At 38.3% G+C, this 25,417-nt stretch overlaps 1 protein-coding gene across 1 annotated transcript; it reads left to right on the top strand.

Moving 5' to 3' along the window:
* On the top strand, nt 1–24,436 carry LOC149836585 (uncharacterized). Its single transcript, XM_090005449.1, has 8 exons — nt 1–1,170; nt 6,739–6,805; nt 6,901–6,975; nt 7,086–7,137; nt 23,237–23,322; nt 23,501–23,575; nt 23,775–23,869; nt 24,216–24,436. The coding sequence occupies exons 1-8, from the start codon at nt 53–55 to the stop codon at nt 24,334–24,336; spliced, it is 1,689 nt and encodes a 562-aa protein (XP_089861575.1). The 5' UTR covers nt 1–52; the 3' UTR covers nt 24,337–24,436.
* The last annotated feature ends 981 nt before the right edge of the window (nt 24,437–25,417 follow it).

The following is a 25,417-nucleotide window of genomic DNA, read 5'->3' as shown; positions in this document are numbered from 1 at the left end:
CAAATGCCGGAGGAAAAGTAAAGGAAAATAGGGAAAGAGAAGACCCACCACCATGATTTCCTCTCCTTCTCGTCGCCTCTCCTTCATCTTCCTCCGCCACCTGAGCTCAGCCTCATCCGCCTCCATCCTCAACACCCAAAACCACCCCTTCCTCACCTCCAAACAGAAGTCCCGGAACGTCCTCGCCCTTCTCAAATCCGAGACCGACCCTGATCGCATCGTCGAGATTGCCCGAGCGGCTGCCCTCTCGCCCGAGTCCCACCTCGACCGCGTCTCCCTTTCCGTCGCTATCTCTAAGCTCGCGGCCTCCCGCTCCTTCGATACCCTCCACAAATTTCTCGAGCACCAGAAGAATCGGCCCGCTTTCCAACGCGATGAGCGATTCATCAACAAGGTGATCATCCTCTATGGGAAATCTGACATGCTTCACGAGTCAATCAGGACGTTTGAGCAGATGGATAAGCTCGGTCTCCGCCCCTCTGTGAGATCCCTCAACGCGCTCCTCTCGGCTGCCATTGCCGCCAAGAACTACAAAGAGGTCGGTAGGATCTTTAATGAATTCCCTAAAGCATTCTCGATCAAACCGGATTTAGAAACGTATAATACCGTCATTAAATCACTATGTGAATCTGGCAATTCGATGTCTGTTTACTCGATTCTGGATGAGATGGGTAAGAACAGGGTCGAGCCTAATGAGATCTCATATGGGACGTTGATGGCTGGGTTATACGCAGAGGAGAGATTCGATGAGATTGCGAAAGTTCTGGATATAATGAAGGAGAAGGGGTGCCATCCGAGCTTGACAACGACCAACATTCGTATTCGGAGTCTCTGTAAGCTGGGGAAGTCAGCATGGGCGAAAGCCCACTCCCGCCTCTCCTCTCCCTTCTGCAGGCTGAGGCGGATACCCTGCTCCGCCGGCTCGCTCTTCCTGTCCTCCCCGGCGTGGCAGCTCTCCCAGAACGCCACTCCTCTCTACCTGCACGGCGAGCTCGTCAGAACCCGCGCCGCTTCTCTCGGATTGGTCCGAAGTAGGGTTTTCCCGCCCCGGTTTCTCGTCGAGGACAAGAGATCCGTCCAGAATGTGGGGGTCGGCGATGCCGATGGTTTATTCAATTTTCCCAATTTGATCTCTTTGAGTAGAATGGCTTCCGGCCCTCTTCTCGGATGGTGAGTTGTTTACTGCTGAGTTTGAATTTGGAATGTGGGTGGAAGCCAGATTATTTTTTGCCTCATTTTTTTCTTTTTTCTCGTTGGCCTCTTTACATAATCACGTCTCTATCGACAATGGTTGGATATCATGTTCTGGGTGATTTGGGTGGTGTTGAATGTTGCATATGCTTTGATACCATTGTCTCGTTTTTCCTGATTCTCGTGTTGATTTTTTTTGCCCTTGCCCACTGTAGCTCGAGTTAGGAAGTCAGTCATATATTTTAGTTTTGTTTTGGTCAGTTAAATCCGTAAATTTCTTTTTTATCCAAAAATGGCTGAATTTGCTTCTGTTTTGAGTGAAATGGTATACTAGCTATGATCGTCGAGGGAGATACTTCAGCTTGAAACGAAAATGGGGATGTGATGCATGGTTATGTCATAACCCGTATCAGCCCGCCTATTTTTAGCTCCTTCACGTTTAGCGTCTGCTGTATTTGTTATCGTCTTTCAATATCAAAGGAACTTCATGCCATGTGCGTCCTATTTAACCATGTAACACACTCAAGGATTTGGTTTAGATCCCAGCCATTCTTGATGAATGCTCAATCATATGCTTGATCCCAAGTGGGAATTCCTTAATGCTTTCCAGCAGTAGTTGTCTCTCCTATGAAAGCGTCTGCCGTTTGGATATCCAAGGTACCACCACCCATCAATTCCTGGAGAGCATATGGTGCAGTTAAGGAGTGTGTAGTTTTACGATTTTGGCAGAATGCCTAAAGAAAACATACAGTGGTAGAATGCACAAATAGAGCATCATGCTGCTAAGGTAATCTTATGTAGAGTAAAGCTGCCTAATTTGGTTCATCTTTGAGAATTTTACAAATGTTGCTATTATTCTCTATATGTGTCCAACATTGAGTTGGAAAGGGATTTGACTTTTTCTGTGTCATGACCGTGGCATACACTTTTGGAGATTGTAAGATGCAGTCCAAGTTTTTGGGCCTGTTTATTATTTTTTGCTTATGCAAGAAGAAGAATAGAACCTCCAAAAGTCCCACGCATATATAAGCGGATTAGTCCCATTTGTACTTCTACACCTCGTTGTATACAGTAATCAATATAAATAATAATCGTTGCACACATGCTATCACAATAATCGCTATACATAGTAATCACTATCACAATAATCGCTATATATAGTAATCACTATACATAGTAATACATATCATAGTAAATTGTTCACAGTAATCGTTATACATTAATCACTATCACAATAATCGTTATACATAGTAATCGCTATCACAGTAGTACCTATCACAGTAAATCATGACAGACAATATCGATTTACGTACCTTGGTCACACTTTTCTCCTTTTCATCCCCTCCCTCCATCCTCTGCCTTTCTTGTTGCTCTATCGCCTCCCACTGCTTTTCTGCTTCTTCCGTTCTTCACTTCATCGCTTCCCTCGTTTGCTTTTCAATTTCTTTCTTCTTTTCTCTTTCTTTCTCTTTCTCCTCTTGCTTTTTCCTTTCCTTTTCCTTCTCTTCCTTCTCCTTCTTCTTCCTTTCTCTTTCCTTATCTTCCTCGTCCTCTTTCTCCTTCCTTTGCCTTTCCTTCTCTTCCTCATCCTGATGCTTCTTCCTTTGCCTTTTGCTCTTCCATCTTCATCATTTGCCTTTCCTTCTCTTCCTCCTCCTTCTTTTTCAATTGCCTTTCATTCTCTTCCTCCTTCTTCTTCTTCAATTGCCTTTCTCTCTCCTCCTCCCCCTCATTCTTTTTTTGCCTTTCCCTCTCCTCTGCCTCCTTCTTCATTTGCCTTATCCTCCTTTGCCTTTTAAAATATTCCTGCTTCATCAGTTGCCTTTTCTTCTTTTTCTCTTCCTTCATTTGCCTTGTCTTCTTTTACTTTTCATTCTCCTCCTCTTTCTTCCTTTACCTTTTCTTCTCCTCCTTCTTCTTTTGCCTTTGCTTTTCATTCTCCTCCTCCTTCTTCCTTTGCTTTTCCTTCTCTTTGTCATCATTTTTCTTCTTCTTCATCTTTAGTTCTTCTCCATTCTTCTTTTGCGCTTCTGCCTCAATATCTGATGGATAATCCTCCACATAATACAATTCTAACGCTTTGTCCCTGTCTTTATCATTCTCAATCTTCATTATATTTTGGTATATTTCATAACACTCATATAGATGGGACTGACAGATAACTTCTCTAATATTCAACCCATAGAACGAAGGGAGATTTATTGTGTGACAAGCTTTAGAGATTGCTAACCTGCACAACACATAAATTTAATCGCATCATTATATGTTACAACCGACTCCCCAAGTATATAATAATACAAATTATCCCATTCGTTACACAATCACCAACATTAAAAATCGTCGCAATATTTGGCTTCATAAGTAAACATCGTTGTAAGATTTAGCAAACTTAAGTATAAATAGAAAAAACTTCATAAATACACATCGCCAGTGTTTTAGATGTATAAATTGTTGATTCAAACTTACAAATCGTTGTATAAATCACAACCTTAATAAGTACATACTGTTATAACGTTTGGCTTCATACGTATACATTTTTGTACGATTTATCAAACTTAAGTACAAATCGTGGTAGTTTCATTAAATCGTTATTGTTTCAAACGTATAAATTGTTGCTGCATCGAACGTACAAATCGTTGTAGAAATTTATCCTTCTTAAGTACACATCGTTGAAATATTTGGCATTCATAAGAACAAATCGTACTAACTATTTTTCGACGCCCAGAAGCTGGATAGGTACAAATCGATTGATTTTAGTATGAAAATAGGTCTTATTTAGTATGAATAGTAAAACCAGTTGTAAGATTTAACATTCATATTTATAAATTGATTTGTTTGCATAGCGAAACCTTGGTAATCCGACAATGGAGGAGAAACACCCAGAAGGTAGATGCAGCCGATGCTGACAACGATGTTGCCACTGCGCAGTCGATGGCAAAGGATGCTTCACCAGTAGCAGATGACAGAAAAGGGTGTTTCGACGTCAATAGATGATGACAAAGGGTGCGGCAACGCAGACGATAGTAAAAGATGCTCCGACGAAAGCAGATGATGACAAAGAAGGTTCCAATCAATCCGATGGCAGCAGACGATGACAAAGTTTGTATCGTTAAAGGGAGCTCCAATCACAGCAGATGGTGCAAAAGTTTACTGCTTAAGGCAAAAATGAAACGTTTGAACTTTAAAGAGTTATCATCATTCTCGACCCGATGTTTCACTTTTCTAGATAAAGGATCTCTCATTTTATTTTTTTTTAATGAAAGATATTTTTGTCATCTTCCTAAGTCATTGTTTCTTGGCAAGAAAAAGTACTTTATGTCTTTGCACTCTACCCGAAGAGCTTATATACGTGGCGCGCATTGGACCCCCAAACACGCACTCTGCGGCCGTCTTGAGAGGGGGGGTGTATATAACCTGCTTCGCCTTTTCCACTTCTAAACCCACGATCCCGGTCCCATCCGAGGCGTCCCCCCCCCCCCCCCCCTTCTCTCCTTCTTCGCCTTGTTGTTGGACGACGAGCGAAGGAAATCAGAAGTCCAAAGGAAACCCCAAATCGCAGCACCGCGCGACTTTTCAACTAAGATGTGCGCCGATGGCGATTTCGAGGATCCTAAATTCCCTGAAAGCCCTAAAAACCGTGAGCCCTAGCCTTTGCACTACGCCCTACCACGCGACATCCGCCGCTGCCGCTCACCTGTGCTTCGCCTCTGCCCACTCCCTCCTCTCCTCTCCCTTTTGCAGGCTGAGGCGGATACCCTGCTCCGCCGGCTCGCTCTTCCTGTCCTCCCCGGTGTGGCAGCTCTCCCAGAACACCACTCCTCTCTACCTGCACGGCGAGCTCGTCAGAACCCGCGCCACTTCTCTCGGATTGGTCCGAAGTAGGGTTTTCCCGCCCCGGTTTCTCGTCGAGGACAAGAGATCCGTCCAGAATGTGGGGGTCGGCGATGCCGATGGTTTATTCAATTTTCCCAATTTGATCTCTTTGAGTAGAATGGCTTCCGACCCTCTTCTCGGATGGTGAGTTGTTTACTGCTGAGTTTGAATTTGGAATGTGGGTGGAAGCCAGATTATTTTTTGCCTCATTTTTTTCTTTTTTCTCGTTGGCCTCTTTACATAATCACGTCTCTATCGACAATGATTGGATATCATGTTCTGGGTGATTTCGGTGGTGTTGAATGTTGCATATGCTTTGATACCATTGTCTCGTTTTTCCTGATTCTCGTGTTGATTTTTTTTGCCCTTGCCCACTGTAGCTCGAGTTAGGAAGTCAGTCATATATTTTAGTTTTTTTTTTGGTCAGTTAAATCCGTAAATTTCTTTTTTATCCAAAAATAGCTGAATTTGCTTTTGTTTTAAGTGAAATGGTATACTAGCTATGATCGTCGAGGGAGATACTTCAGCTTGAAACGAAAATGGGGATGTGATGCATGGTTATGTCATAACCGTATCAGCCCGCCTATTTTTAGCTCCTTCACGTTTAGCGTCTGCTGTATTTGTTATCGTCTTTCAATATCAAAGGAACTTCATGCCATGTGCGTCCTATTTAACCATGTAACACACTCAAGGATTCGGTTTAGATCCCAGCCATTCTTGATGAATGCTCAATCATATGCTTGATCCCAAGTGGGAATTCCTTAATGCTTTCCAGCAGTAGTTGTCTCTCCTATGAAAGCGTCTGCCGTTTGGATATCCAAGGTACCGCCACCCATCAATTCCTGGAGAGCATATCGTGCAGTTAAGGAGTGTGTAGTTTTACGATTTTGGCAGAATGCCTAAAGAAAACATACAGTGGCAGAATGCACAAATAGAGCATCATGCTGCTAAGGTAATCTTATGTAGAGTAAAGCTGCCTAATTTGGTTCATCTTTGAGAATTTTACAAATGTTGCTATTATTCTCTATATGTGTCCAACATTGAGTTGGAAAGGGATTTGACTTTTTCTGTGTCATGACCGTGGCATACGCTTTTGGAGATTGTAAGATGCAGTCCAAGTTTTTGGGCCTGTTTTTTATTTTTTGCTTATGCAAGAAGAAGAATAGAACCTCCAAAAGTCCCACGCATATATAAGTGGATTATTGAGGTATTTATGTTGCAGCATAGCATCCTTTTGGTATCACAATCATGGATTTTTTCCTGTCACGTTTGTCCCAAGGTTCTTCTCTCCACCTTGCTGAAAAAGTGTTCAAGGCTCTTGAAGGTAGGGTGCAGTCTATGTGTTATTCAAGAAGAAATTATTTGCACACTTGGATATGGAACATTTATTTGTGTTTCGAGATCTCTGGTTGGCCATGGATGTTGAGGGCTAGGTTTCTTTCATGAGAGTACATTAAAGACATTTGGTTCTGTAGCTCTCTTTTTTTCTTTTTCTTTTTTTTTCCTCCTATCCAAAATAAGGCATTGTGGTTATGTAGCACATATTTTTTATCATGCTAGTCTTTGCTTAGCTTAGATATTAATACTCAAAATGTACATGTTTTCTGATATTAGTGAAGACACAAGAAAAGAAAAATAATTTTGAAAGAATTAATTGAAGTGTCTTTGCTGTAGGATGATTGTAAATGAGTATTACTCTTTAGCGTTTGTAGGACTGGCTGTATTTGGAGCTAGTGATTGGGTAAGAAGTCATTGCTTTTCTATTCCACAACATCAGTTGAATGGTTTCATTTGAAATCCTTAATATGGCTTCATTCTTATGCTTCTATTCTGTAGCTTGATGGATTTGTTGCTCGGAGGTTGAACATTAATTCTGTGATTGGATCCTACCTTGATCCACTTGCTGACAAAGTGAGTACTATCCTTATTTACATATTTACTATTTTTTAATTTCCCCAATTTACTTCAAGTATATGCTTTTTGTCAAGGATCATGCAAAATTTTTATGTTGCTTAATACAGGTTTTGATTGGTTGTGTTGCTCTTTCAATGATGAAGATGGATTTATTACACTGTAAGTATCCTTGAGTTTTCCTTTTGAGTTTTGTTGAGTCACACAAGTTGAACATAATGCAAAAGATTATTAAAAAGTCCAGTTTTGTATTTTGCTAAAAGTTTAAAGGACCACCTAAAATTTTTTTCTAGAACTCTACAACAAGATGGCAATACTAAAATTTGTTGTAGGAAATTGCAAACTCAGAACTGATATTACTGTTTTCTTTAGGATGATGACATAAATCAAATGGGGCATGAGAAATGTTAAGAAGCTTAATTCAGGCTTTTGTCAGTTTTCTTTCTTTAATGAAGTTCTTAGGTCACACAATAAGTAGCTACGCCAAAATATTTTTTTTTGATTTCCATGGAAACTTCATAACTGGTATGTGGAATAAGTAGCTATGCTAAAATATTTTTTTGATTTCCATGGAAACTTCATAACTGGTATGTGGAGTCTTTTTATTGCTTTTATGGTTTAAATTTTAAACATCCTGTTGTATATCTAGATTCACATATGAAGTTTGTATTGCCTTTGCAATTGAATGGGCTATAGCTGAAAATTTTCAAAGTTACATGTGTTGAAGTGATAAATTTTTATTTAACTTTGTAAAATAACTTTGAGTCATTTGCTTCTGTTATTATGGTTTCTATAGTTTAATTAATCCTTTTTACAAATTGATACTGATTTTCTTTAATAAAGTAATACATTACATTGAAGTTTCTGATTATTTTTGTTTGCAACAAGGATGTAACACCAAAAGATGACACATCTGTAGTCATATAAATTTAGTTGAAACCACATAGAGGCAACAAATTTGTTGGTTCATTTAGTAGTACACATTTAAAAGTTATTGTAAAATTTGAATTTGTTTGTAAACCAAGGTTGTAAGTATCGTATTGTTACCCGTATCGGTTGGGCCCAAAATAACACTGTATTGTAGCGTAAATTTGTAAAAAGTTTCCAAAAAATCCAAAAAATCAAGAAAAAATAGAAAAATAGAAAAAATTCTAAAAAAATCATAACACATGAAACAATGATGAATTGCACAAAATACAACCATAAAATCACATTTATGTCTCTATGAGCTACATAAGACATCATCAAACATCAACTAATATAGAATCATAGATAATATTGCATGCATATCTCACAAGAACAATGCCAATAGACTCATACTTTCATATTAGATAAACATAAACAAAATAACCAAGTTTATGAAATACGATTAAAAAAATGATACATATCGTACAACATAGGGGATGTATTGTACGATACATCCGATAGAGGTATGATACACACCCGTATCGAGATACGAGTGTGTATTGTATCATTTTCTCCAAAGTAATGATATGTATTGTTTGATACTTACCACACTGTTGTAAACAAAAGAAGTGTAATAAGTCATTTACCTAGCAGTGCTAAACAAAGGCAAAATAGTTTTCTTGAAGAGCATGTGTAGATCAGTGCAGTTGCTGCTAATAAAGATGATGAGATCCATGTGGCTACGTATATGCATGAATCTTTCAATGCAATTGCATATGACAAAACACTTTGATAAAACATTCATTTGGAGAATTGTCGTTTTTTAAATTAATTGAAAATGTGATGTTGAACAAATATTATAAGAATTATTCAGCAGAAAATAGTGGTGTAGAAAAATTTCAGAGCAATTAGTATTTGATGGTGTACTTAAGGAGTGATGATTTTTTATTTGCCCGAACTGGAAAGAAAAGAAGAGGGAAAAGGGAAAAGGTGATATCAGGCTCTTCTTTTCAAGCCAGAAAGGGTGATGCACTCACTAATAAAATCAATGAGTACGAACCCAACTACATCAATTAAGGCATGAGTGACCAGTGACACTAAGGAACGAATCCTAGTCAAGGCAAACTTAGCCTCATTTTTTGTAAATAAAATAAGTGTGAGTCCATTAATGTCAGAATGGCTCACACCAAAAATAAAATGGAAAATAATCACAATGCCCAACACCTAAAAGAGATACACGTATTTGGGCAAGAAAGCACTCATAAGTGCTTCTTGAACTAATGCCAAGATGCAATTTGGATAAAAGGCACCAAATCATTGGAGACTAAACTTGGTTTCTTCCATAAAAATGCAACCCGATATTATGAAGCCATCAAAGTCAAGGTTGCCAACAAACCAAGTGTAAAAATGGATGAATTCTCCCATGCCCTTTGATGATTCTCACTTTAAAGGTAAGAGTTGTTAAAATGTAAAACTGTACATATATGTATATATAATAATATTATATTATATATATATATATACATTTTTCATTTCTTTCTTTTCTGTAATTTTTTTCCTTTATTTTTTATTTTTTGTCTTTATGTCATCTAGTTCAGTTTGAACTAGAATGACTGTTGCTAGTCAAGTCCTGTCCAGACTTGACTAGCAATATAGCTGTTGGACTGACACAGTCCAACAGCTCTTAATAGAGCTGTTGGACTGACACATTCCAACAGCTCTTAATAGAGCTGTTGGACTGTGCCCAACAGCTCTATTGAGTCCTCTTTCAGCTGTGTATATAAAGGGGTGCAGCCCCTCTTGTATTTTACTCCAATGCTTCTTAAGCAATTGGTTTTTCATATCAATAAAGAATACATTTTTATTTTTATTTTGTTTCCAGTTATACCCTTTTTAAGGGTTATGCTTTAGTGTCATTCTTGACACTTGCTCTTGTTAATCTAAGCTCGTGTTTCGAAGATCCCCATTTCATTTCATGGTATCAGAGCCGCGGAAGTACTAAATCTTGAGGAAAAGCTGCCTCGGTTTCCGTGCCCGTTTGCAAAAGTGTTCGCCACTTGAAGAGAAGTGTTTTATCACTTCATTGGAGAAGATTTCACATCTTGTTGTATTGTTTTTTTTTTCTTTCTTTTTCATTTTCCTTGTTTCTCTTCTATCCCTATTCTTTCTCTCCTTGTAATCGATGGATGACAATGATAAAGTCACCATCATGCCTATGAAACTAAGCGATACGAACTATGTAACATGGGCTTCAATCATGAAGCACCATATATGGGGAAAAGGCTTATGGGGGATTGTGGATGGTTCCGATTTGGAACCTAAGCTATCTCTTACTAAAAAGGAGGTAGATAAAGAGGTCCCTCTATCGGAAGAAGAGAAAATCAAGGTTATTGCCTCATACGAGAAGAAATGGAAAGAATGGAGAATATCTCATGCGAAGATAATGTCATGGCTTATCAATAGCGTTGACATTAAAAAATGCTCAAGTCTTGCCAAATTTGATCATGCCGATAAGGCATGGGAATACCTTAAGAATATGTATTCCCTTAAAGATATTGCACACGTGTGCAACCTCCAAGAAAAAGTTCGAATGATGACACAAGGAGACAAAACTATTCGTGAATATTACAATGGGTTGTCCGAACTTTGGGAAGAACTTTCCCTTTTAGAACCAAAGTGGCATTGTGCCGAAGACATCGAGCTTCGTCAGAAACAACTCGATGCCGAACATTTTTACCAGTTTATCACTGGATTAAGGCCAGAATTTGAAACCACTAAATCGGCCCTACTTCACCGGGGAAAAATTTCTTCTATTGTTGAAACTATTGAAGAGTTAACAATGGAAGAAAATCGTCTCCGGAAAGGTTCTTTAAAAATTGAAGATGATTCCGTTTTAGCCGTGTCTAGACCAGAGAATCATGTTCGATCATATAGGCTTCCTCACTTTAACCGACAAAATGGTGACTATGATAAGAAGAAAGTTATTTGTCATCACTGTCATGAATCGGGACACTACAGGCCACAATGTCCCAAACTTAAGGAGCTGAGAGAAAAAAGAGCTGCAATTGCTGGATCGGAGCCTAAAGATCAGGATGCACCAGTTTCCCTGGCCCAACTAATGGAGATTCTTCAGCCTCTCATCAAAGGTGCCTCTTCCTCATCTGAAGCTTCAACCGGCGCAGCAGCCTCATCTTTTTCTGATCTAGGTAAAATTTCTTGGCTTCTTGACTCTGGTGCATCTTTTCATATGACCCCAAATAATCAAAGTCTATCCAAATGTGTTAAAAATAAAACAAGTGTGTCAAAGGTCTTTACTGCTGATGGGACTTCTCTTGAAATAGAAGGAATAGAAAATTTTGAAAAAATTTATAAAACAAAAAATTTTTTTATTCCAGAAATTAGACATGTTCCCAAATTAAATTTAAATCTTTTATCTGTATCTCAAATTTCTGATTATGGGTGTAATATTTCTTTTTCTTCTCATGGTTGTTGGGTACAGGATCGCCAGTCAGGCAAGCTGATTGGGGAAGGCCATAGAGAAGGAGGACTCTATTACATGGATTTTTTGGAAATGCCAAAGAAAGCTTTTTGTTATAATATTCAAAAAATAGAGTTGGAACTGTGGCATAAGAGACTTGGTCACCCACATATAGCCAAAATCCAACATTTTCCAAATCTAGGAAAATTTTGTAATTCTGAATCATTTGATTGTAAAGATTGTATTCTCGGCAAAATGAAAAGATTACCATTTCAGAACAGAACATTTTTCTCTTCAAGACCACTTGAATTAATACACTCGGATGTTTGGGGTCCTGCACCAGTAATTTCTAAAGGAGGATTTGTTTACTATGTTATTTTTGTCGATGATTTCTCCCGACATACATGGATGTACTTTCTCAAACATAAGTCTGAAGTATTTTCATACTTTCAAACTTTTCATAATATGGTTAAAAACAAGTTTCAAAATGATATTACTATTTTTCGCACAGATTCATGGGGAGAGTTCTTATCCACAGATTTTCAAAATTATCTTAAATTGCATGGCATCACACATCAAAGATCTTGTCCTTATACACCTCAAAAAAATGGACTGGCAGAACGAAAACATCACCATATTATAGAAACCACTAGGACTTTATTAATAGCAAATCAAGTCCCGAAAGACTTTTGGGCAGAAGCTGCCTTAACTGCCACATATCTCATTAATAGGATGCCATCTTCTTCGTTACAAAATATCACTCCCATTGAAAAACTTATGAACATTTCTCCAGACTACTCTAGACTAAGAATATTTGGGTGCAAATGTTTCATATTTACTGACAAAAATGATAAACTTTCCCCTCGTGCGATTCCTTGTGCCTTTTTAGGATATGCTGAAAACCAGAAAGGTTATAGATGTTTTGACTTCAAAAATAATAAACTATATGTGTCTAGAAATGTTTCCTTTCTTGAAAAGGAGAGCTTCTTTGATTTTAGAAAATTAAAAGACGTCACTGAGTACTCCTTTTTGCTAGATCTAACATCAACATCTAATGAATATGACCTTGACTGTAACTTTGATGATGATCAAAGAATTATTGATCTTAATGTTGAAAATGAAGAAGTTCATAGAGATACTAGTATTCAATATTCCAGGCGACAAGAGTCTAATCCTCCATGTGCACTTGAGAAATATTCTAACATTCCAACTAGACAATCAACCCGAATCTCGAGGCCTTCAGGAAAGTTTGTATCATACGAGTCTTTCTCACCCACATATAGGGCAGTTATTGCATTAATTCACTCATATGAAGAACCAATCCACATATTTTCAAGCAAAAAATGATATCAAATGGATAGAAGCCATGAAAGCTGAATTAGATGCACTTGAAAAGGCTTCTACATGGAATATTCAAGATCTTCCTCCAGGGAAGAAAACTATAGGATGTCGATGGGTTTATAAAATTAAAACCAAGAGTGATGGTACTCTTGAAAGATATAAAGCCCGTTTAGTAGCCAAAGGTTATGCCCAAGAATATGGGATTGATTATGAAGAAACCTTTGCTCCGGTGGCTCGTATGACTACTGTCCGAACCTTAATTGCCTTAGCTTCTATCAAAAAATGGTCTATTTTTCAAATGGATGTCAAAAATGCTTTAAATGGAAAGCTAGTTGAAGAAGTATATATGGAACCCCCTCCTGGTCTAAGTATTCCTAAGGGTAAAGTCCTTCGCTTAGAAAAAGCTCTTTATGGACTTAAACAAGCACCAAAAGCTTGGTATGATAGGTTTAGTCGTGTTATGATTGATATTGGTTTTCAATTCTGTTTAACTGACACTGCTTTGTTTATTAAGAATTCTGATGCAGGGATCATTGTGCTTCTTCTCTATGTGGATGATATGATCATCACCGGAAGCGATAAACAGGGAGTTGAAACAATCAAAACACTTCTTAAATCTCATCTTGAAATGACTGATTTGGGCTTGTTGAGATATTTTTTAGGCATTGAAGTTGCTTATTCACCTAGAGGATATTTATTATCTCAGACTAAATTTGCTTTTGATATTGTTTTCAGGTCTGGTATTACTGATGATAAGAAAGTCGACACTTCAGAAGTTGTTAATGTTAAAATGAAGATTGATGATGGAGAACTTCTTGCAGACCCTACTCCTTACAGACAGCTTGTCGGGGCACTTTCCTATCTATCCATTACCAGACCAGATATAGCACATGTTGTTCATACAGCAAGTCAATTTCAACATGCTCCTACTTCTGTTCATATGGGAGCAATCATGCGTATTATCAGATACATCAAGTCCTCTCTTTCACGAGGACTTTTCTTATCTTCCTCCTCTTCTCTTGATTTAATTGCATATACTGATGCTGATTGGGGAGGTGATCCCAATAACAGACACTCAACCACTGGCTTTTGTGTCTTTTTAGGGGAATCATTAATCTCGTGGAGGTGTAAAAAGCAGCAGAAGGTATCTCTCTCATCCACCGAAGCTGAATACAGAGCCATGGCAACCACGACCATGGAAGTAGTTTGGCTCCGACGACTGCTTGCTGACATGGGAGTTGAAGCAACAAAGGCTTCACAAATGTGTTGTGACAACAAAAGTGCGATCTACATTGCCAGTAACAGAACATTCCACGAACGCACCAAACACATCGAAATGGATTGTCACTACGTCAGAGAGGAATATCTACACGGGATAATTGATCTGCCATATGTCACTTCAGAATATCAGTTAGCAGACTTCTTTACAAAGCCTCTCGCTGCTCCCCGATTTCACTTTCTCTTAGACAAACTTTCGCTCATTGTACCGTAAGTTTGAGGAGTGTTAAAATGTAAAACTGTACATATATGTATATATAATAATATTATATTATATATATATATATATATACATTTTTCATTTCTTTCTTTTCTGTAATTTTTTTCCTTTATTTTTTATTTTTTGTCTTTATGTCATCTAGTTCAGTTTGAACTAGAATGACTGTTGCTAGTCAAGTCCTGTCCAGACTTGACTAGCAATAGAGCTGTTGGACTGACACAGTCCAACAGCTCTAAGAGCTGTTGGACTGACACATTCCAACAGCTCTAAATAGAGCTGTTGGACTGTGCCCAACAACTCTATTGAGTCCTCTTTCAGCTGTGTATATAAAGGGGTGCAGCCCCTCTTGTATTTTACTCCAATGCTTCTTAAGCAATTGGTTTTTCATATCAATAAAGAATACATTTTTATTTTTATTTTGTTTCCAGTTATACCCTTTTTAAGGGTTATGCTTTAGTGTCATTCTTGACACTTGCTCTTGTTAATCTAAGCTCGTGTTTCGAAGATCCCCATTTCATTTCAAGAGTTACTTGGAGGAGGAGGAGAATGAGAATTCTCAATTTTAAGGGAGTTAGCAGATTGTGTAGTTTAGTAGAACTACATATGATGTATCTTTTTTTTTTGTATTTTTGAGTTTAGGAAAAACTCATGCACATGTAATTTGAAATTTCCTTGTAATTTGGGGTAAACTTGTTAAGAGATGAAAATCTCATTTTATCAAGAGGGCCTCGAATTGTAATGAGCAAGGAAGCTACAATATTACTCAAAGACGAAGACTAAGAAGGACCGGTGCAACACCACCTCACACTACTCAAGCTTTGAAGACAAGTCCATTGGAAGCGTGGTGGATTGATACCAACCAGAAGGGAGGACAGTTCATGAGTAAGGGAGTCCACTTGGCTAGTTAAGCTCACATATACTCGAAGCAGTTGGTAATGCTTTGTAATTGAGGTTAGGTCAACTAAGATGTAAGAGATTGGAACAAATGTAGTAGAGTGGGTAATAAAGCCATGAGAGGAGAGGTATAATGGTCACTTGATGTAGGTCACGGAGGCTATAAATAGGGCTCATGCCTCTCATTTTGTATGAATCCTTGATCATTATTCATTAATAGAATCGACTCGCTTTGAGTCTTGGTTAGGGTCTCTCTAGCTAGAGATGGGATCAAGCACTTGATCCTTCTAGTGTTTGGGATTTCCACACCTCTTCACCATTTTCCACACCTTTCCTAGCCATTCCCATTCCTTTTAAATTTTTTACAATGGTTAGTGTAATGGAAAACAATTGGTTGCAACTATACAACATATTGATGACATGCATGACTAGACAACTATTACAACATAAAGTGGAATAGATAGGAGATTATCTTGATCATGCAACAGAAAGTTGAATTCAATGTTTTTATGATATGAATGATGACACCTCTTCTCAGCAGTTTCAATAGGAGGTTGGGTTATAAGTGAATCCACTAGTGCATAGGAGCTACCTAGTTCTTCAATCTACTTTTCTAAATATTGAGTTTTGGTAGTTGATTTTATAATTATTTCTCAAGCGATGTGCTTCTTTTCCTTGATATATGTCCATTTGACCCACATTGTTGTTAGAATTTCCACTTGTACCCGTATTGAGAAAGGAGAGAGAGAGAAACGAAGAAGAGAATGCAAGAGGGGTCTACAGCTGTCACGATTTCTGTGTTAAAGAAATCGTGACCTAACTTTATATTTATATTTGGATGTATAACATGGGTCTGGATCTATTATAATATCCAGACCCGAAACAAAAGTAACAAAACCTACATACAAGAGATAGTTGTGGGTCGGGTTTTGATAGCTGTGGGTCAGGTTTGGACCCGAATACCTAAAACACCTTTTTCACCCCCCCTCAAGTTGATCATGGTTTTGAATCATGAACAACTTATCTTTAAGCATCCAAAAACGATCTTTTGTCAAGCCCTTTGTAAATATGTCTGCAACTTGTCTTTCAGTGTTGACAAACTCAGGCACAATCTCTTTTTCTTCAACTTGTTGTCTTACAAAATGTTGGTCAATCTTAATATGCTTAGCACGACTCTGGTGAACTGGATTGAATGACATGTTGAGAGCACTTTAATTATCACACAGCAAGATAGAGCGAGCATTCGTTTCTCCTACTTCAGTTAGGAGATGTCTGACCCACGTGGCTTCGGCAGTAGCTGCAGCCATAGATCTATATTCTGCCTCAGTGCTTGATCTAACAACAACCTTTTGTTTTCTGCTGCTTCAAGAGACTAAATTTCTTTCAATAAAGACACAATATCCCGATGTAGATCTTCGTTCATCGGGATCCCCTGCCCAGTCTGCATCACAGTATACAGTAAGCTCGCGCTCATTCTTGCCCAACGACTGCGATAAATATATCAATCCGTCCCCAACGGTCCCTTTCAGATATCTAAGTATCCTCTTAACCGCTTCCATATGTCTAGTACGTGACGCATGCATAAACTCAGACACTTGATTGACTGAATAAACAATATCAGGTCGAGTGAATGTGAGATACTGCAACATTCCTATTAGGCTGCGATACCTGGTGGGATCGTCACATAGATCTCCATCATGAGCACTGAGTTTTTGGTGAAGCACACTTGGAGTTCCTAGAGGTTTGCAGTCTTTCATGCCTGCCTTGCTGAGAACATCCACAATATACTTGTGTTAAGTGAGCGTCAAGCCATGAGCCTGGTTATCAACTTCTACACCAAGAAAATAGCGCAGGACACCAAGGTCTTTCATCTTGAACCTCTGACCTAGTAAGTTTTTTACTTCTTGGATGTGAGCTTTAGAGTTCTCTGTGATGACGATATCATCAACGTAAATTAATAGTAGAGTAGTCGCATTCTGACTTCTAAAAATAAATAGTGAGTGGTCCAACACGAAATGAGCAAATCCACGTTTTTGAATCTCAAGCGAGAAGCTATCAAACCAAGAGCGAGATGCTTGTTTTAGCCCATAAATAGCTCTCTTTAACCTGCACACATGTGTTTTACAATTGTGTTCTTGATATCCAGGGGGTTGTTCCATATAGACTCCCCCTTTAATTTCGCATGCAAGAATGCATTTTTTACATCAAGCTGACTCAACTTCCATCCATGTTCAACAACTAGGGAAAGAATAATTCGAATTGTTCTCATTCTCACCACCGGACTGAAGGTCTAATCATAGTCTTGCCCAGCTTCTTGAGTGAACCCTTTTGCCACAAGTCTTGCTTTGTATCGTTTAATGGTCCCATTTGGCTTATACCTTATTTTGTAGACCCATTTGCATCAGACAACATTTTTGTCAAGTGGTCTGGGAACAACTTCTCAGGTTCCACATTCATGCAATGCCTGCATTTCATCATTCATGGCTTCTACCCATTTGGTAGAAGTGACTGCGAAGTGACTACCTGATAGTACATAGTGGGCTCATCTTCCTTATTGAGTGCAGTTAAAAAAAACTGAAAATTCAAGAAGTTGTTATAGCTGACCCACCTGTCAATAGGATGTCGTATGCGATTTGATTTTCTGACTTCAAGAGTATGAGAGGGAGTAGGATCGGTAACTGAGACATGATCTGGATGATTTGATGCTTTCGGTCTCTGTCTAGAATAGGAAATGCCTTTGTATCTGCCTGATATGAATGATGGTGCTTCCTCCTCATTCTGCGATCCTGATGTCCCAGTGTTCTCAAACATCTCTTCTTCTCGCTGTACATAATCTGGAGAACAAGCTTCATTGGAATTAACAAAAAGTTCTGAACTCAGCCAAGGATAGTAAACTTTAGTTGTGTTAGGGGACATATCCATTGTGTCGGTACCATGATCAAAATTTTTCTCATCAAAGACAACATTTCTTGAGATTCTGATGCGCCTGTTGGTTGGATCATAACACCTATATCCTTTGTAATCATCTGCGTATCCTACAAACCTACACTTCTGAGCCTTGTCCTGAAACTTGTTTCTCAGGGACTGATCAATATGCACATAACACATCCAAAGACACACAAATCGTGATAACTAGGGTGAGCTCCAAAAAGACAATAATGAGGAGACTTATTTTCTAGAACAACTATAGGCAGTCTATTTATCACATGAACGACAAAATGAAAAGCTTTTGTCCATAGGTTGATGGGAAGATTACTGTCATGAAGCATACCCATGGCACTTTCAACAATATGCCTATGTTTTCGCTCAGCAATCTCATTTTGTTGTGGGGTGTGTGAACAAGACACCCTTCTTCCTATTCCGTTATTTTGAAGAAAAGAAATAAAATCACGAGATGAGAACTCCCCACCTTCATCACATTGGAAAAATTGAATGGACTCAGAAAACTGATTTTTAACCAAGGAAAAAAAATTTTGAAACAAAGGGAAGACTTTCGACTTATTTTTTATGAAATATATCCAAGTGTATCGAGAATAGTTATCAACAAAGATCAGGTAGTATCTGCTCCCGGATCCTGAAACAATTGGGGCAGGTCCCCATACATCGGAACAAATTATCTCAAAAGGTTTTGAAGCTCTCTTATTAATGGAATGAAAAGGCAATACATGACTTTTGCATGAAAGACAACTGAGACACTTCTGACTTCTCTCATCCCCATTAAGACTTTCTTTTGGAATGAGATTATTAGAGACAAGTTTCTCAATAAAAAGACTCCCACAATGTCCTAATCGACTATGCTATAAGAATGACTTATTATATTCAGAAATACTAAAAACATTAGCAGAAGGGGATGAACACGACTCTAATGAAGACTTCGAATCCAGATGAACAGGGCGGACAGAATGACATGGAGCTTCTTCAAAGACATACATATTGCCTCGTCTCTTTCATTCAACGAATGTTTTCCTCGTGCGTAGGTCCTTAACTTGCACAAAGAAGGGAGTGAATTCAACTGAAACATTATTATCATCAATAAGTTTGGAAACAAAGACAATATTTTTCTTGATGTCGGGAGCATGAAGAACATCAGAAAGTGTAAGAATGGAATATGACATGGGAATGACAGTTTTTCCAACATGGGAAACAGGATGGTGAGATCCATCTCTAGTGACAATCTTACTTTTTCCAAAATAAAGAATAGGGTTAGAAAGTTTACCTGCATCGCTTGTCACATGAGTCGCTGCCCCTGAGTCGACAAACCAAGTGCCTTCACCACTCTGCTTCAATTTCAACTCTGCCAAGGCTGATATCAGCAGATCTTTAATCTCTCCACTGTCTTTGATATTTGTGAACTTTCTTTTGGTTTCTATCTGTGAACCCTTTCCTTTATTCTCTGGATTATGCCAACAATTCGCCTTGATATGCCCTCTTTTGTTACAAAGGACGCAAGTGGGGATAGATCTTTGTCCCTGTGCATGAGCTAACATATTGGGAGTGGGAAGCAGACCACGTCCTCCGTGTTCACTTCGCCCTTGTCCTCCTCGTCCTCTACCATAAGTCACTCCTGTGGCAAAAACCTTTTGGGAATTTGTGTGAATGTGAGTTTCTTCAGAGAAACCCTTCAGAGTCATTTCATACTGAATCAATTTAGCTCGTAGCTCATCAAAGGTAGGAAGGACAGTGAGGCACAATAGTGAAGTGACTATCATATTATAGTCAGATCCCAATCCACTCAGAGTTTGTTGCACCAAGTCACTGTCACTTACCGCACATCCTATAACTGCAAGCTGATCTGTGATAATCTTTATCTTGTTCAAATATTCCATGATGGTCATGGAATCTTTTCTTAGCAACTGAAATTCTCTTTTGAGAAAAACCATCTTCGCTTGTGAAACCTGCGAATATGTCTGAATCAGTCGCTCCCAGAGTTGTAGTGTTGTACAATTGTCAGGGATGGCAACAAGGACTTCTTGAGACAGGGTTGAAGTGATGTATGCGACAACTGATTGATCTTTCTTTTTTCAGTTGAGAAATTCTACATTTTTGACATACACGATCGAACTCGCCCCTTTATCATCTTTCTCTCCTCTCGGGACAAATTCTGGTGGGACTGGAGTGGTTCCATCCAAGTGACCTAAGAGACCTTGAATCCTTATAAAAGGAATAATTTGTCTCTTTCAAATCAAGAAGTTTGAGGTATTCAATTTTTCAGAAACGAGTTGGTTGAGAAAACTTAAAGAAAGATTTGATTGAGAGGAATAAGGATTCATTGAGAATGAAAATCAACAAGAGTGTTCACGAAATGCTCAACCCCCTTTTTTTTTTTGATGAACAGAAGATCGCAGGCTGTCAGATTCAGAGAATAGAGAGACTGAACCTTTTTCTATACACTCCAAAAACTGAGATTGACGTGATGAAAAATACTTTCACACGTTAGATGTATTTTCAAACAAGTATAGAAATGGATAATCAAGAAGTAAATTGCACAGCAAAACAATAAAGAATCATGAGAAAAGCTGTAATATTTGAATATGCAAAGGTAGATTCGTGGAGGAGATTGGGCAAAAGGAAGATCAAACAAATAGTACCAACAAAGGAGATCAAGCAAATAATATTAAACGAAAACATATTTGAATTAGCAATCGTGATTGGTTTGGTGTTTCACGTGAATCTATTTCAGCGATTCACGTGAAATACTGTCACCCCTTTTTCACGGTCTGGGTTCACGTGAACAGGATTCACATGAATCTCAGATCCACTAGAATATAAAACCCACGCGAGATGTGGGTACACAAGAAATTTCAGAAAGAGGGGAAGAATGAGAGAGGAAGAAAGGAAATGAAGAAGAATAGAAGAGTAGAAAGGGAAGGAACGAAAAACCTCAAATTTCTGATCGCTGCACCTGTCGGAATCCTCTTCGGCCTTTAGATGGATCTCCGCTCTAATACCATGTTAGAATTTCCACCTGTACCTGTATCGAAAAAGGAGAGAGAGAGAGAAACGAAGAAGAGAATGCAAGAGGGGTCTGCGGCTGTCACGATTTCTTTGTTAAAGAAATCGTGACCTAACTTTATATTTATATTTGGATGTACAACATGGGTCTAGATCTATTATAATATCCAAACCCGAAACAAAAGTAACAAAACGTACATACAAGAGATAGTTGTGGGTCGGGTTTGGACCCGAACACCTAAAACACTATGTCACATGGGTGCGGGTGCGGGCGCGGGTGCGGGGATTTGGCACTTCCAAAAAACCCGAGTGCGGGGGTGCGGCAGGGGCAAAAATGTCAAATATATATATATATATATTATGTATAGTGTATATGTATGAATGTATGGTAGCTGTTAAGGTCCATGACATTTATGCCCAACTTACTTTTTACCATTTTTTTATCTTATATGGTTGTCTCCAAAGATGATTGTGGAGCCTGATTCATTGTTTTTGCCCTTGCAGGAAGGGGGGTCCGGGGTCTCCCCCCGGCGCGGGTCCCGCTGCGCGGGCGGGGGCCCAAGGGGGCCGCCCCTGGTGGGGGGTTATAGGGGGGCACTGCCCCCCCTAAAGATTTTTTTTAAAATTCCGCAGCCCATTTCATAGGGCAAAAAAATTTTAAAAAAAAATCCAAAAAAAAAATGGACAAAAATGACCCTGGGTGCAGTCAACTCACCCAGGGTCGGGTTGACCGCACCCGCGTCGAGTCGCGTCGACGCGGGTGCGGCACCCTGCTAGCCGAATCCCTGTGACATAGCTAAAACACCTTTTTCAATTGTAGCCAGATTCACTATAATATAATATATCAAAAGTTGACAAAGAATTGTTGACATATTTGTTTGACATCACCATTTGAATAGCTTCAGCATGACAATTCTCCAAAATGAATGTTTAGCATTTTTTTTCATGATATACAGATGCTTTGAAGGATTCATGATATCCATGGCCACTAGGATCCTTTCATCTTTATTCGCGGTAACCGCACTGATCTGCACATGCTCGTTAATGGAGCTATTTTTCTGTCTCTTCTTCCTTTGGTGTTGCCAATTAAATGGTTTGTTGCGCTTATTGTGTTTGCAAACAGATTCAAATTTTGCAGTAACTTCAAAATGTTTGCTACTAAATGAGGCAGCAAGTTGTCTTTTTTTGGTTTCAACTAAATTCATATGACTGCATATGCATCGTCTTCTGGTATTTACACCCTTGTTGCAAATAAAAACAATGAGAAACTTCAATATCAAGGATTACTTTATTGGAGAAAATCATTATTATTTTGTAAGAAGAATAAAACCACAGAAACCGTTATAATAGAAGCAATGACTTACACTCATGGATTCATGGGATTAAGGTAAGGGATTTGTGGGGTTATAATGGTCATTTTTAGTATTTAACTATGGTTAGTGTCTAACTATAGTTAGTCTAACGCCCTTTTATCAGAAGGATCATTTTACACTAATGGCAGAAAAGGCGAGGACAAATTTGTAAAAGAGCATAAGGTGGGGGAATGATTTGCAAATCGCTGAAAAGGCAGGGACCATTTTGCAAAAAACTAAGGTGCCTTGTATAGCATCTACAATTTATCAACGTTTAAGAAAAATGTGCACTTCAACTATAAAATATAAGTATATTTTAAGTAATCTAAATAATATGATTAAAATTATAATATAACTAAAATATTCTTAGCATTATTTATATCAACATAAAATTTTAATATCTATAAGCTAGTTGAGAAAACTCTTTTTTACGATGATTGAGTTTTGAAAATGCTCTTTGTAAAGGAAATGCATCCATTGTTCCTCTAGTAAATACAAAATTAATTTGTGTTTACATCATATTTGAAACATCTCGGCTTATGAAATATGAAGTAGAATAAAATATTATGTAGTAGATGGCGGTTTTTGATTATTTTTAGCTCTTTTTCATAATGCACTTTGCCACTTTATCGTTTGAGAGAATTCATAATTGAAGTTGATGAGATATTTAACCATTGTAAATTTTCAATTACATAATATTATTAAACATATTTTTGGTGTTTTAAAACATCCATCAAAGTCACATGTAAGAGAGGAATATTAATTTTTTTTTTTTGGCTTGTTAAGATCTTAATATCAACATTGGAGAGTATATCTGATTTAGTTGTATTTGTGTTTAAGCTGCACTTGTTGGGCTTGTGGTGCTGAGAGACGTTGCTCTTGTTGGTGGTGCAGTCTATAAAAGAGCATCCAGCTTGGGTTGGGAGGTGAGCAAATGATGATGAACTGTAGGATTGTCCCCTTTTGGATCTGAAACCAAGGATTTTATGGTTCTAGCTATAGATCGGAAATAACTCATAAACCTAACTCTGTATAGTTGGGATTTGATCCATATAGTTGTGATAAGTCTTGCCGATGATGACTTATATACGGTTCTTGTTTCAGTGGCGAGGGTGGTATGATTTCATCAACTTTGATGCTATCAGGTCTGAGAAGATGGAACCCACACTTCTCAGCAAGGTATGCTCCTCTTTTCTCTCTTTGAAGCATAAAGTAAGATATTGCAAATAAGTTTTTTGCCGTGTCGCAAGGTTATTTGATTCTGAACTACTCGTCTTGTTCTCTAAAGTTTTAGATGATTATTTTTTTGCCTCTTGGATTTGTTGTTAATAGCCTCTTGCTTTGGTCAGGACTATCTGATGATGGGTAACTATTGTAGGTGAACACAGTCTTGCAGCTGACATTAGTTGCTGCAGCTCTTCTTCAACCAGAATTTGGGTCTGATGAGACGGCAACCTATATAGCTGGCTTAAGGTAAGAGTAATTTTGTTTCTATGATGGAAACAGAATACAGTCTTATGATTTGTTTGATGAAACAAAGTTGGTTCAACTAAGATTTTAATTGTGCTACACTGTTCGAAAGATAAAAGTGGACTGTGTCCATTTGTCCTGACAGAGGTTCCCAAGGATCGGCTTGGTTGTCTTGACAAATATCCTCTAGTTGTGCTTGGATTTGAATCTGGAGTTAACTTGTATCAAAGTTACAAGTCTTCCGGGAATAACTTGGCTTATGATTAACTGATTCAGCTAGACTTAGGTTGCTTGTGTTTGTTTTATTTCTTTTCCTCAAGAATGATCACTGAAGCTTCTGAATGGGCAGTTGGCTGGTGGCTGCAACGACCGTGGCATCATGGGCTGATTATGGTATGCTGTATATTAGGTGTCGATCATCACCAAGTTCAGGAAGGTGGCAGTCTATCTGTAGGAGCAAGCCTTCATGATTTGAATTTTGGTGAATTGTGATATGGGAAAATGTAAAAATAAAACGTCTGCTGTTTTATCAGGAAGGGAAAGAAAAAATTTGTTGCCTAGTTGATTGATTACCGACTTTCTGTTCTTAATGTTCCAATTGCAAATGGTGCTGGTTGCAGTATATAAACCATTATACGCTTCAAGAAGGGCTAAAAAAGGGTACTGGCTTGCCCATAAAGTGATCAAGCTAAACCCCAGCCCTGACCCAAAAGCCTGAAACATTGAGTAATAATTTTGGATGGTAGGTAAAACTGGCTCTTTTTCAGCCCAAGGGGTTTGGGCAGTGGAGGCCGCCTTGGCTACTAGGTGGGTGGTTAGGGTTTCATTCCCATGAGCATCAGCCCCGTGCATGAGGGCAAGGGATAAGCTCTTGCTCAGCCGAAGCTTGGCAAGTGCCTTGAGGCAAAGGGTGTGCCACAAGTCTACACTGTCGGGGCAACCACCGTAAGTACGGCAGGCTTAGCCAGCGCTATTAGGTCTCTGATCCTGAGAGTAGTCTCTCCGTCATTCATGGAAAAAAAAAGATAAAAAACTGGCTTTCTTCTGTAGATTAACATGCCCATGTGAAATTTACCATTAACTGAGCGCTGTTCCGCTCTGATAATCCAGCTTTTTTTGGATTTTTTGGAAACTTTTCATTACAAATTTACGCTACAATACAGTGTTATTTTGGGCCCAACCGATACGGGTAACAATACGATACTTACAACCTTGGTTTACAAACAAATTCAAATTTTACAATAACTTTTAAATGTGTACTACTAAATGAACCAACAAATTTGTTGCCTCTATGTGGTTTCAACTAAATTTATATGACTACAGATGTGTCATCTTTTGGTGTTACATCCTTGTTGCAAATAAAAATAATCAGAAACTTCAATGTAATGTATTACTTTATTAAAGAAAATCAGTATCAATTTGTAAAAAGGATTAATTAAACTATAGAAACCATAATAACAGAAGCAAATGACTCAAAGTTATTTTACAAAGTTAAATAAAAATTTATCACTTTAACACATGTAACTTTGAAAATTTTCAGCTATAGCCCAT

This window comes from Nuphar pumila, chromosome 5 (genome assembly GCF_984573655.1).
Source record: "Nuphar pumila chromosome 5, dmNupPumi1.hap1.1, whole genome shotgun sequence".
Taxonomy (NCBI): Eukaryota; Viridiplantae; Streptophyta; class Magnoliopsida; order Nymphaeales; family Nymphaeaceae; genus Nuphar; species Nuphar pumila.
Note: the sequence above shows the minus strand (reverse complement) of the source record. Positions and strands in the feature narration are given on the sequence as shown.

Coding starts and splice junctions, on each gene's coding strand:
- LOC149836585 (XM_090005449.1), top strand. CDS start 53: ATGATTTCCTCTCCTTCTCGTCGCCTCTCCTTCATCTTCCTCCGCCAC. Junction 7,138..23,236: donor GAAGATGGATTTATTACACT/GTAAGTATCCTT, acceptor TTTGTGTTTAAG/CTGCACTTGTTGGGCTTGTG. Junction 23,870..24,215: donor ACCTATATAGCTGGCTTAAG/GTAAGAGTAATT, acceptor CTGAATGGGCAG/TTGGCTGGTGGCTGCAACGA.